This window comes from Rhinopithecus roxellana, chromosome 12, assembly GCF_007565055.1.
Source record: "Rhinopithecus roxellana isolate Shanxi Qingling chromosome 12, ASM756505v1, whole genome shotgun sequence".
NCBI lineage: Eukaryota > Metazoa > Chordata > Mammalia > Primates > Cercopithecidae > Rhinopithecus > Rhinopithecus roxellana.
The window spans coordinates 22,652,682-22,665,667 of record NC_044560.1 but is presented as its reverse complement, the minus strand read 5'-3'; the positions used below and the strand labels follow the sequence as shown (position 1 = coordinate 22,665,667).

Below are 12,986 nucleotides of genomic sequence, written 5' to 3'. Positions count from 1 at the left end.
GAGAGAGACACTCGCCAGGGTGTGTGTGTGTGTGGTGTGTGCGTGTGCGCATGTGAGTGCGTGTGTGTGGTGGGTGTGCATGTGTGTTGTGTGTGGTTGTGTGTGGTGTGGTGTGTGTGGTGTATGTGTGCAAGTGTGTGTGTGTGGTGTGTGTGTATGTGCACGTGTGTTTGGTGTGGGTGTGTGTGGGGTGTATGTGTGCATGTGTGTGGTGTGTGGTGTGTGTGGTGTGTGTGGGTGTGGGCGTGGTGTGTGTGTGTATGTGCGTGTGTGTGGTGTGTGTGGTGTGTGTGTGCACATGTGTGTGCATGTGCATGTGTGTGTGGCGTGTGTGGTGTATGTATGCTGTGTGTGGTGTGTGGTTGTGTGTGTGATGTGTGTGTATGTGCGTGTGTGTGGTGTATGTGTGCATGTGTGTGGTGTGTGGTTGTGTGTGTGATGTGGGGGTGTGTGTGGTGTGTGTGCGTGTGGGGTTGTAGTTGTGTGTGTGCATGGGTGTGTGTGGAGGGGTGTGCGTGTGTCTGTGCTGTGTGTGTGTGTGGTGTGTGTGTGCATGTGTATGAATGTGTGTGCTTGTGTGTGTGATGTGTGTCTGTGTGCGTGTGTGGTGTGTGTGTGCATGTGTATGAATGTGGTGTGTGATTGTGTGTGCGTGTGTGGTGTGTGTGTGCATGTGTATGAATGTGGTGTATGCTTGTGTGTGTGATGTGTGTGATGTGTGTGTGCGTGTGTGGTGTGTGTGTGCATGTGTATGAATGTGGTGTGTGATGTGTGTGTATGCGTGTGTGGTGTGTGTGTGCATGTGTATGAATGTGGTGTGTGCTTGTGTGTGTGTGTGTGTAGATGTGTGTGTGTTCCTCCCTTTCTTCTTAGAAAAACAAGAGGCAAAAGACAAGCTGGCAATTTGCTGACCCCCGTTCACAGGCCTTTAGGAAAACGGTCGGAACCCCCAGGCCACTGGGTCCTGGAGTCTGGCCGGGCCGGCACTGCCCTCTCCTGTTGAGAGAGGATGCTGGCAGTCGCCAGCCAGAGCTGGGCACGGCAGCTTCCATCCCAGTCTGAGGAGGTACCCAGTAGCAGGATTTTTACTTTTCTCAAGCAGGGAATAGTCCCTCTGCATGGGGCTCCTGCCCGGGGTGACCTCCTATCCATGTCCACCTCGAGCCATCTCCGAAGGGTGGCCGAGTACCGCCAGGAGCCCCAAAGTCCGAGCTCCCCGAGTTAGGGCCTCCTGAGAACCTCAGGAACTGTCTGTGTCACCCCAGAGGCTACCGTCTCTGAGGTGCAGGCAGCAGCAACTGGGGCAGAGGGGGAGGCCGGAGGACACCAGGAACACTGTGAACTTCTAGAGAGCAGAAGGCCCAGTCTGCAAGTCTGCATGGTCAGCATCCTGCCCCCACCCCTCCTAGAACAGCTGCAGAAGTGAAGACGAAAACAGGGCAGTCCCTGAGCCAGCTTGCCCTGAATCCACTGATGGGGTGGCAGACACTATCACATGCCTTCGCTTTGCCCGTGCCCCACCCTGGGGAGCAGGCTCACCTTCCCCAGGGACTTCTGAAAATCTTGGCTCCCAAATTAGCAACACCGTGGGGTAGGAGGGTGGGAACAGCAGTGGCAAGCCCATTCTCCAGCAAAGAAGGTAGAGGCACAGCAGGATCTGTACCAACTGACCCCAGGATCTGTGCTGGTCACTGGAGGCCAGCCTTGGGGTGGGCGCATGCACACTCACATATGTTTCCACATGCTCATGTGTGCACATGTATGCACACTCAGACACACACGCTTGCAGAATACACACACACCTGCCCCCACACACACGGACATGCATACAGACACACATGCACCTTCCTGTATATTTGTGTGTATGCACACACATGCACGCACAGTACACACATATCCACCCGTGCCCGTGCACGTACACCCAGACTGCTTCCAGCCCCAGCCCCGCCCCTCCAGCGGCTGGGTTTCCCAGCAATTTCATGCGGCATTTTCAGCAGCGTTTCCCGGTCATTTCATGCGGGTTTGTCTTGGCTCCTGCTGATGTTTTAGGTGAGGTCTGCCACAAGTCCTACACGCAGTTCTCCAACCTGTGCCGGCACAAGCGGATGCACGCCGACTGCCGCACGCAGATCAAGTGCAAGGACTGCGGCCAGATGTTCAGCACTACCTCCTCCCTCAACAAGCACCGGCGCTTCTGCGAGGGCAAGAACCATTACACGCCGGGCGGCATCTTTGCCCCGGGCCTGCCCTTGACCCCTAGTCCCATGATGGACAAAACAAAACCCTCCCCCAGCCTCAATCATGCCAGCCTGGGCTTCAATGAGTACTTCCCCTCCAGGCCACACCCGGGGAGCCTGCCCTTCTCCACAGCACCTCCCGCATTCCCTGCACTCACCCCCGGCTTCCCGGGCATCTTCCCTCCGTCGTTGTACCCCCGGCCGCCTCTGCTACCTCCCACGCCACTGCTCAAGAGCCCCCTGAACCACACCCAGGACGCCAAGCTCCCCAGCCCCCTGGGGAACCCAGCCCTGCCTCTGGTCTCCGCCGTCAGCAACAGCAGCCAGGGCACGACGGCAGCTGCAGGGCCCGAGGAGAAGTTCGAGAGCCGCCTGGAGGATTCCTGTGTGGAGAAGATGAAGACCAGGAGCAGTGACATGTCAGACGGCAGTGACTTTGAGGATGTCAACACCACCACGGGGACCGACCTGGACACAACCACGGGGACGGGCTCGGACCTGGATAGCGATGTGGACAGCGACCCCGACAAGGACAAGGGCAAGGGCAAGTCGGCCGAGGGCCAGCCCGAGTTTGGGGGCGGCTTGGCGCCCCCGGGAGCCCCGAACAGCGTGGCCGAGGTGCCTGTCTTCTATTCCCAGCACTCATTCTTCCCGCCACCTGACGAGCAGCTGCTGACGGCAACGGGCGCCGCCGGGGACTCCATCAAGGCCATCGCATCCATTGCCGAGAAGTACTTTGGCCCCGGCTTCATGGGGATGCAGGAGAAGAAGCTGGGCTCACTCCCCTACCACTCGGCGTTCCCCTTCCAGTTCCTGCCCAACTTTCCCCACTCCCTCTACCCCTTCACGGACCGAGCCCTCGCCCACAACTTGCTGGTCAAGGCCGAGCCAAAGTCACCCCGGGACGCCCTCAAGGTGGGCGGCCCCAGTGCCGAGTGCCCCTTTGATCTCACCACCAAGCCCAAAGACGTGAAGCCCATCCTTCCCATGCCCAAGGGCCCCTCAGCACCCGCATCCAGCGAGGAGCAGCCACTGGACCTGAGCATCGGCAGCCGGGCCCGCGCCAGCCAGAATGGTGGCGGGCGGGAGCCCCGGAAGAACCACGTCTACGGAGAACGCAAGCTGGGTGTCAGTGAGGGGCTGCCCCAGGTGTGCCCGGCGCGGCTGCCCCAGCAGCCCCCGCTCCACTACGCCAAGCCCTCGCCCTTCTTCATGGACCCCATCTACAGGTATTCAGCACCCCAGCCTCACTGGTTCTCCCTGGGGCGGGGCCACAGCAGTGCTGGGCGGGCTCAGTGCATGGTGGTGTCTCTTTCAAGCTCCTCCAAGGTCGTCCCCTGGCCTTTGCTGACTTCAGGAAGAGCCCCTGTTCTTGGGGGGGTCTGCACCCCTCAGGAGGATGCCTGGCTCGTCTGTTCCTGAGCTAGGTGCCTGGCCCAGGCCGTGTTTGGGAGGCCAGGATGGGTGCTCCCAGACACGTGCGGTTTTCTTGCACTGATGACCACTGAGACATCACACTGCTGGCCTTGACCCCTCCTATCCCCAGTAACTCCCACCCCGCTCCAACCCCCACCCTTCCCCACCCCTCTCTCCAGCTGTCGTCTCTGGTCCAGATCTCCCCAGCCCCCACCTGCAGAAGTCAGAGGCGCCTGGGCTGAGTGCTTCCTGCCCCTCCTCGTGCGCTCCTGCCCCTGGAGCCACAGAAGCAGAGGGAGTGGGGAGGCGACGTCTTTCTGGCGGCCCAGGGGAATCAGAGAAGCAGCCAATGGTCCTTGGAGGGGAGAAGGAGGCAGGGAGGAAGAAGCATTGGAGGGTTTTCTAGTTTTCTAGACACCAGTGCCCCATGTCTCTGATGCCCCTCTTGGGGAGAGGCGAGTTTAATACCACTCCCTAATTTCTGGGCAGGTTTGCCCCTCCCTAGAATGCAGGTGGGTTGGGAGAGTAGGGCCAGGCTTGGGGAGAGGGTCCTCACCCCACCAGCACCTCTCTCTGTGCTCTCCGCTTCACCATGTAAGGAGACAGGCAGGCAACCCTGAGCAAGTCCCGTCCGAATAAAGCAAAAGCGGCCAGTCCTAGACATGCTGGGCGTGCTGGGTCTCGGAGTAGGGCGGCAGATTTACCAAAGCGTTCTCAGTGACGGGAAAGAGTTTCCCAAATATAACCCTCAGACCCAGGCAGACAGAGACGAGCAGGCCACCTTCAAGAGCCACCAGGCCAAAGGAGGGCCAGCGGATGGCTCTGCCCGCCGCCTCTGTTTACCACAGGAGATTTGTATTGTGATTCAATGAGCAGGCTTGTCACTGGCATCTGGGGAAGGTTCTGGAGCTGTAATCTCCAGCAGCCCTGGAGGGTGTTTAGACAGGCCCCTGTCCGGGTGCCACAGGAAGCCCCTGGTGACCTCCCAAGGACAGAAACCTGCTGGTCACTCACGTTCATCAGCACACACGGGCAGCACCCCCATGTGTGCCAAGGGCTGAGTCAGGGAAGGAGGGGAGGAGGCCTTGAGCCTCCAGTGTGAGCCACGCTCCGCTGTGAGCAGGTCCAGGGACCCCCGTCAGAGTGGTCCCCATTCATGCAGGGCTGACCAACCAATTAGCGGGAGGGAGGCTAGGGTGCACAGGGCCTTCAGAGAAGACTCCAGCCACGTGCACTTAGTACCCAGGACATGCAGGGGTGCTGGCAGCAGAGGCTTAGTACCCAGGACATGCAGGAGTGCTGGCAATGAGGGCTTGGTACCCATGACATGCAGGGGTGCTGGCAGTGGGGGCTTAGTACCCAGAACATGCAGGGGTGCTGGCAGCGGGTGTTTAGTACCCAGAACATGCAAGGGTGCTGACAGCAGGGGCTTAGTACCCATGACATACAGGGGTGCTGGCAGCGGGGGCTTAGTACCCATGACATGCAGGGGTGCTGGCAGCGGGGGCTTAGTACCCATGACATGCAGGGGTGCTGGCAGCGGGGGCTTAGTACCCATGACACGCAGGGGTGCTGGCAGTGGGGGCTTAGTACCCATGACATACATACAGGGGTGCTGGCAGCAGGGGCTTAGTACCCAGAACACGCAGGGGTGCTGGCAGTGGGGGCTTCGTACCCATGACATACAGGGGTGCTGGCAGTGGGGGCTTAGTACCCATGACATGCAGGGGTGCTGGCAGTGGGGGCTTAGTACCCATGACATGCAGGGGTGCTGGCAACCAGGGGTCTTTGAAGGCCCTCAAGGGGAACTTGGAGGTGTGGGAGGTGTCTGGGAACCACCGAGGAAGAGTGTTCAGGGGCAAGTGGTAACAGGAAGGGTCCGTCTAGGGGTGCAGGTGGGCTGGACCCCCGACATCCCCAAGGCCGACAGAGGAGTCTGGTCAAAGTTGGGACAGCCCCAACGAGGCCCACACCATGGCCTTGTGACTGGCCAGGCATATGGACAGGTGGGGTGGGCAGCTCTGTGGGGCGGGTGGCTCGGTGGGGTACGTAACCCTCTGTGCTGTTGTCCAGCAGGGTAGAAAAGCGGAAGGTCACGGACCCCGTGGGAGCCCTGAAGGAGAAGTACCTGCGGCCGTCCCCACTGCTCTTCCACCCCCAGGTACGTCCTCAGCGCAGGTCAGGGTGCCCTGTAACCCACACTCCAGTGGCCCCACCGCCCGGCTGCTGAGGCTCAGCAGCCGGGCTGGAGCCTGAGTTCCCATCCAGGCCACACCACGCACAGACGTCCTCAAAGGCAGAGAAGGATTCTCTCCCTGTGGCCCCTCAGATCACTGTAGGCTGGAGAGGTTGAGGACTGAGAGCGATTCTCACAGGGCCACCCCAGGGACCTCTCTGACCCCTGGCTCTGGGCTCCGAGGGAGAAGGAGCGTCACTGGAGTCGTGGGCAGAGCCTGGAGGATGGAGGGCAGGGACTGTGAGTGAGGGGAGCAGCCTCAGGGGGCAGCCCCAGGACACAGCGTGGGTGCTCTCTCCGGGGTGCACAGGACCTGAGTGTGTTCAAATGGACCAGAAGAGAGGAAGGGCCTGAGCATGCAGGGAGGGGCATGGAGCCAGGCCCCAGGGAGGTGGTGGGCAAGGGGTCTGGAGAGAGACCCAGAGGTCCCTCAGTCCGGACAGGCGGGTGCAGAACCTGCCAGGCCTGGAGTCGCTCCTGCCTGCCCCTGAGGCCACATCCTGGGAGCAAAATAGTGAGTGGGCAGCATAGCCAGGGCAGAGTCTCCCCAATCTCCTGTCCCCTACTGACTTGGTCTCATTGCTGGGAGCCTGGCCCCTTCCGCAGGGCTGTGGGCTGCACCTGGAGGGCTGCACTCTAGGGGTCGTGCAGTGGCCCTGGCCCTGACAGACCACAGACCAGGCCGGGGCATTGTTCTGTTTCTCGGCCTTCCCTGCCGTGGACGGGGCCCCCCACCCCCAGTTTGTGAAAACTGCGCCCAGGCTGAGCCCGCCGTGGACGGGGCCCCCCACCCCCGGTTTGTGAAACCTGCGCCCAAGCTGAGTTCACAGCTAAACTTAGTGCCTCCCATTGTTTCCCCGGGGCTGTGGAGTTTGGTTAATAACTTCCCCTGATTTTCTTCGGGATGGGCTGGAAAGAGCCACGAGCCAGCCAGGCGCATCCTGTGTTTGTGTTTGTGTGGGGATCGAGGCCGGGAATATCTGATTGGGCGGAACAAGCCAGGCAGGAGAGGCCCACCCAGGCCCGAGGAAGGGAGCCTGGCAGGGGGCAGCTGCCATTGTCCCTCCTGCCTGCTGTCCCCACAGGCCTGCCACCCCCACTGCCTGTCCCTGCAGCCCGGAGCCAGGAGGTGGGGGTGGGAAGAGAGAGATGACTAATAAGTCACCAAATGGTCTAAGGTTGGGCCATCACTCGAGCAGAAGGCACCAGTTACTAATGGCCTCGACAAAGCCCAAGAGGCCATGTCCCACAGAGACCTCAGTCCCGCTGCTCCAGGCTGCGGACGGGCTGGTGAGGTCCACTTGATGGCTCAGAGAGCAAGGCAGCTTCCATCTGCCCATCGCTGGTTCTCATCAAGATGAGAACATGCCTGCCTCCCAGAGGCGGGAGAAGCCTGACCTCCACGGCCTGGGTGGGGCTGGAAGGGGCCAGAGGGGAAGCCTCGGCCACTGTGGATGGACACGAGTTTCTACTTGTTCATTTCTTTCTGGGTATTTTTATTATTACCAGTCAGTTGTTCCCCAAATAGCAAAACGTCCCCACCACGGAGTCATGTGATCTCCGGGAGCATTTGTAGAAAGCCCTCTGCTCCCTACCAGCAGTGGTTGGATAAGTCCCTGGCAAGCAGGTCTCCGAAAAGCTGAGTGCCAAGCACTTGGACTCTGAGAGACCCCAGCTGTGTGATGGGATAGTTTTGTTTGCCAGTGGGCAGCCAGGGCCAGGGTCTTGCTATAAATGGGCAGGTCACCTACATGGAGCTGGCTCTGAGCATTGCCCAGAGGCAGCGAGCCCCACACGAGGGCCCTGGATGAGGCAGGTCCCCACCTGCCCTTCTCCTCACCCCCACACCCATTCCGTGGAGACTGGGTGCCAAGAACCCACACCCTGGCCAGTTCCTCCCAGTGACACTAGCACCCGGAGAACCCCAAGCTCTCCCTTCCCTCTGCATCTCTATCAGTTCCTGCCTCACCCTTGCCCTCCCTCACCATCCCCTTCTCTGGGAGCTCCCAGGGGAGGCGGGCTATGAAAATACCTGTTTAGCAAAGGTGTCTGGAGGGCCCTGTGAGTCAGGCATTGGGCCCTGAGAATGCTGGCCCCACCTTCAGCGGGCTGGGTGTGTGGTGTGGAGGCCCCGGGTTTGTTCCCTGTGTTGCCTTTTGCTACCCCTCATGGGATGATGAACACTCTTCCTTTTCAGCCCCTACGCAGCCCCCTACAGAGCCTGGCACACAGCAGGTATCACAGCGTGGCCCGTCTCCTTCTCCATTGGGAGCTACTCCTTATCTTCAAAGAGAAAAGGAGCTGGGAGAGGCGGGGCTGACACTGAGCAGCTCCATCAGCCCAGCCCCTCCCCTCTCCTGTCACTATTATCGGAGACCTCAGTGGGGCCAGGACAGTCTGGTATTCTGATCAGAGCTCTGCCCACTGGGTGAAAATGACCAATCCCATGCTTCCACTCTCCTAATCGAGCAAGCTCTGGGCATCTCTAGGGAGCAGAGAGGCAGCTCCTATTGCCCATATCAAATTGCCCTGTGTCATGTGACATTTGGCATTATTATTTTGAATATTTCCTTTGTGGGATTAAGTCTTAAAGAGGCTGTTGAATTCCTTAGAACTTTGCCTGCAATTGTGGCATGCCACCACTTGGTGGCAGTGGTTTGGCAGGCCCACAATCTATGTTTTAAACTGAGATTCAGGTTGCTATTTTAATGTTTCAAGACTAAAAAATAAAATGTTTGATGTTAAACTAAATGTAATTCTGCATTTAACCCAAACTAGCCAACCAGAAGTGCTGGCCAGGAGTCAAGTCAGCTGGGCATTTTGCCGGCCTGGGTCAGATAAGGGGTAATCATAAACATCAGCTATCCGTTTCATTCAGGTGCCGCCCAAACCAGGCAGTGAGGCTGGTTGCTAAAGGTCAGTTTCAGCTCCTGCAGGCAAGACCTTAAACTATAAACGAGGGACTCAGGGAAGAAAAGAGCAGGGCTGGCTACAGAAAGGTGTAAGAATCCAACCCAGGGTCCAAGAAGATACTAGGAGACCATTGCTGCTTCCAGCGCCCACCTGAGCACCCTAAGATATGCTGTTGTACGGAACCCCCAGCAGTGCATGCCCTTGAAAACAGGGGAGAGTCAGCTGAGTCCATAACCTCCCACTCTTATGCCTACAGATGTCAGCCATAGAGACCATGACGGAGAAGCTAGAGAGCTTTGCAGCCATGAAGGCCGACTCGGGCAGCTCCCTGCAGCCCCTCCCCCACCACCACTTCAACTTCCGGTCCCCACCCTCAACGCTTTCTGATCCCGTCCTCAGGAAGGGCAAGGAGCGATACACATGCAGGTGAGGGGCCTGGGGTGCTGCTGGGACAGCCCTGTTGGGGCTCAAATTCCACACCTATGGCTGTGAACTTATGCTTCCAGGAAAAACTCAGAGTCCTGGCCACAGGAAAACACAGCACCATAATCAGTTGGTTATCTGCTTGAGGTCATGCTTTGCAAATAAGTGACATGGGTGGCCTCCCCTGCCTAACGCCATGCTGTGCTCATGTGAGCTCAAGAAAATGCAACCTCAGCCCAGCCTAAACTGGGAAGGCTGAGGCTGGGGTGTGCTGGTCAGTGACTAACCTCAGCGCTTGGAGGGATGGGCAGTCCAGTGCTACAGCCTCAGCCAATTTCTGCAGTGTCAGGATGATACCCTCCCAGCCACCCTGTGCTGGTGCAGGCCCGTCCAAGTCTGTTGGAGCCTGAGCTGTCCAATGCCAGACTGAGGGGCCAGGTTGCTTCAGGGGGCAGGGGCTGGTCTGTCTACTCCTGTGGCCCATGGCAGGCTGCTCTGTAACCGAGGCTGGGCTTCAGGGCTGTAGAAGAGACTGAAACCGGGATGCTGGGATGGGCCCACCTGTGCATCAGGTGTGAGACCCCGAGCATTAGCATGAAACTATTTCTGGGAAATGGCCTTGTGAACCTGCCCTAATCCTCCCTCACCCTTCCCACCTCCCTCCACCCCAGGTACTGTGGGAAGATCTTCCCCAGATCAGCCAATCTCACCAGACACCTGAGGACGCACACTGGGGAGCAGCCGTACAGGTAGGTGCTGCCTGGGCCGGGTGTGGGGTGGGGCCACCTGCCTCCGTGCACTGCTGACCTACTTCTAGGAGTCAGTGTGCCCTTCCCAGGGCTCTCTGCTGGAGTGAGCAGGCAGTGGGCGGGGCTGGGTGCTCAATTCTGGTCACTCTGGCCCTCCCCTCCTGGTCTCACCAGGATGTTGTGAGGATGAGGCAGGAGGTGCCCAGGAACCTTCTGGAAGGCATCTGCCTGGCTCTCTAGGATGTGAGGGAGCAGCTCTCCAGCCACCCTAGGGTGTCCATTGGGGCAGGGGATCCCCATCAGAGCAGGGCTGAGCAGAGCCACGGCCCAGAGGTTCCACATGGGAGAAAACCTCAGCTTCCCCACCCCAGCCCAACTCCGTTCATCTCACGACGGCCATAGCTGCCCCCACACCCCCACCCCTGGTGGGCTAGGGAGTGGGCTAAAGGCAGGGTGGGACTCTGTGCAAATGTGGGCCCCCACCCCCCACTTGGAGTCCACCGAGGGATTCCAAGGGGTCCCAGGGACAGCCTGGATGGGAAGCGGTGCGTCTGATTCCAGGATCCCCCTGTGCTCCTCTCACCTGAGGAGCTGGCTGCCACCTGCAGAGAAGCAGTCACACAGCTCATCAGGATGGGGAAGGCATTGAATTTGGGGCTCACAACACCCTCCCAACAGGCTTGTCATCCCGTTTCAAAGATGAGGGGCCTGAGGCTCAGAGATGTCCCATGAATCACCAGGGTCAGTGCCTGGGAGTGGGCATTTTAAGCGAGAGCCCCAGACAATGGTAACTGGGAGGCGAAGGAGGGAAGGCTGGTTTTCTGCCAAGGCTGGTTTAGTGACACATGCAGGGTGTGTCTGTTCACAGAGGCCACTGGGGATAAAGAGTGTTTCACACGGCTTAAGTTGACGGCATAAGATTTCTGTCCTCTGGCCACACAGAGCTAGAGGGACCACATGATAATGCAAGCACTGGGGACTCCGTTTGTGTCTCCATCCCTGGGGAAGGAGACCAGCTGAGGCACCTGTACATGTTCTGGTCACTGACCCCCACTCTGAGACAGAGCAAGCATCCCCGGCTGCTCCAGGGCTGTGTCCCAACTCGCAGGGTAAATGACACCTCATACGACTTATAGGTCATCTGTTCAATGCTCACAGCCCTCCCCAACTCACAGTCTCCCCCTTGCCCACCCTTCAAAAAATAGTGACTTACAACTTAACAAAGGCTAGCAACAGAAAGATTTATTTGGTCTGGTCCCCTCCCAGAAAATGAGCTGTGTGTTTTTTCTGTAATGAGAGCCGACTTCTGGACAGCGTTGTGTGCTAGGAGCCCCTAGAGGGTCGGGGTGGTGTTTATAGAAGAATTTAATTATCATTGATTTCTTTTGCTCTCTCCAATCTGTGAGTTTCGACTTTGGTAACAATAATTGCTTTGCAAGTTTGTGTTGCAAATCCTGACTTTATCTGGCTCAAGGCAGGTCTGTGCCGAGGGGTTTGGAGCGTGTAGCTTTCCTTTTGATACCACTGGCTTTGATAATCTGGTTTCTGGACTGGCTTTGATAATCAGAAGGATTTTAAGTTGGAGGAGGGAAAGTGCCGGCCATCCCCAGAAGCCTGCCAAGAGGAGCCCAAGCCCCCCATGCCCACCCCAGTGTGAGCCCCTTCCCGGTGCCAGCACCCACGCGTGTGCCCGCCGCATGTGCGTATGTGTGTGCCCTGGAGAGGTCGGGCTGACGCAGCCCCACGCAAGCAAGAGGAAGTGGGCTTCTCATGGGTTGCCTAGAGCGATCGGGTAATCAAACCAGATGACATTGGAAGCCTCTTCCGTTTAGGTCCTTGCCTCAAATGACCTGAAATCATTCAGAATGTGTTTCAAAGCCCTGAGGTAGGGAACACAGAGCCTTTGGTGCACCAAATACATTTCCTGGAGGTAACTTGGCCCCTAGCTTCTCCTGGCCTCGAGGTCTTTGAGTGAAGTGGGAAGGTGAGATTCAGTTAATGTCACTCTTATTTCTTAAAAATAAAAATAAAGCATGTAAGCTTTGTGGAATTTGGGTTGGAGAAGCATAAACATTGAAATGGGAATGGGGAAGGGGGCTGCTCCTTGGTCTTCAACCTGACAGCCGGCCTAGAGGTCTCTCTGGGACGATGCCCAGTGGAGCCTGGAGTCACACCCTGGATGCGAGCCTGCTCGGGCTGCCCAGGACTCCTACCGGGACCCGAGATTCCCGCCTCAGGGCTGCTGGCTCCCTGGTCTGCCATGTGCTTCCGTCATCCCCCCAGACTCAGTCCTGCCTTCTGTGTGAAGCTGGAGCATGCAAGGGAGGCATAGTTGTGCTTCCATCGGGGGCTGCAGGTGGCCCGTGCCTGTCCTTTCCTTTTGTTTTATTTTTACTGCTGGGTTTCAGAATACCTTCTTTCTTCCTCTTCCCTCACTTTTACAGTCACCAAAAGCAGTTCCCCCTGTAGTGGTTGCAGGAGACCCCACTGGATCCCAGGAAGGATGCCGCTGCCCAGGGCTCAGGGGCTCGGGGACCCTGGCCACCTCCCCTTGACCTGCCCATGCTCTGTTGTCCCCCTGCCAATGGCTCCCCTGTTAGTGCGGCAGGCAGTGTCACAGCAAGGTCCTCTCAAGGCCTTCCGCAGTGCACTGGGGCCAGGCTACCCTGCACGTTCTCCTTCCTTTTGGAGCTCACAGGCGTGTTATTTTACACAGTGAGGCCATCAATTTCACCAGCCGCTTGTCAGCTTATTTACAACGCAGACCCCAGCTGCTTGGAGAACTCTGCTCCCTTGCAGCCCTGGGCTCGCGGCCTCCCTAAATTTCAAATGGACTTCTCTCTCTGGGCCATTTATTTAGATTAGAAGCAAGAGAGGGCCACGTTCAGGGTTCTCCGCAACCAAATGGAACGCACAGCCCGGTCCGTGGCTCTCCCCGGCCCCAGAACTTCACACAAGGGACTTGCTCTCCAGTTTCATGAACAAACTTCTTTTCCAATCCCATTTCTTACC

General features: G+C 58.2%; 1 protein-coding gene across 1 annotated transcript in view; it reads left to right on the top strand.

Moving 5' to 3' along the window:
- PRDM16 (PR/SET domain 16) overlaps nt 1-12,986 on the top strand; it is a 245,797-nt gene that overhangs the window by 222,632 nt on the left and 10,179 nt on the right. The window contains exons 8-11 of the mRNA XM_030913789.1: nt 2,050-3,466; nt 5,730-5,814; nt 9,059-9,228; nt 9,897-9,974. Coding sequence (XP_030769649.1) covers nt 2,050-3,466; nt 5,730-5,814; nt 9,059-9,228; nt 9,897-9,974 — 1,750 coding nt within the window. The remainder of the gene's footprint in view (nt 1-2,049; nt 3,467-5,729; nt 5,815-9,058; nt 9,229-9,896; nt 9,975-12,986) is intronic.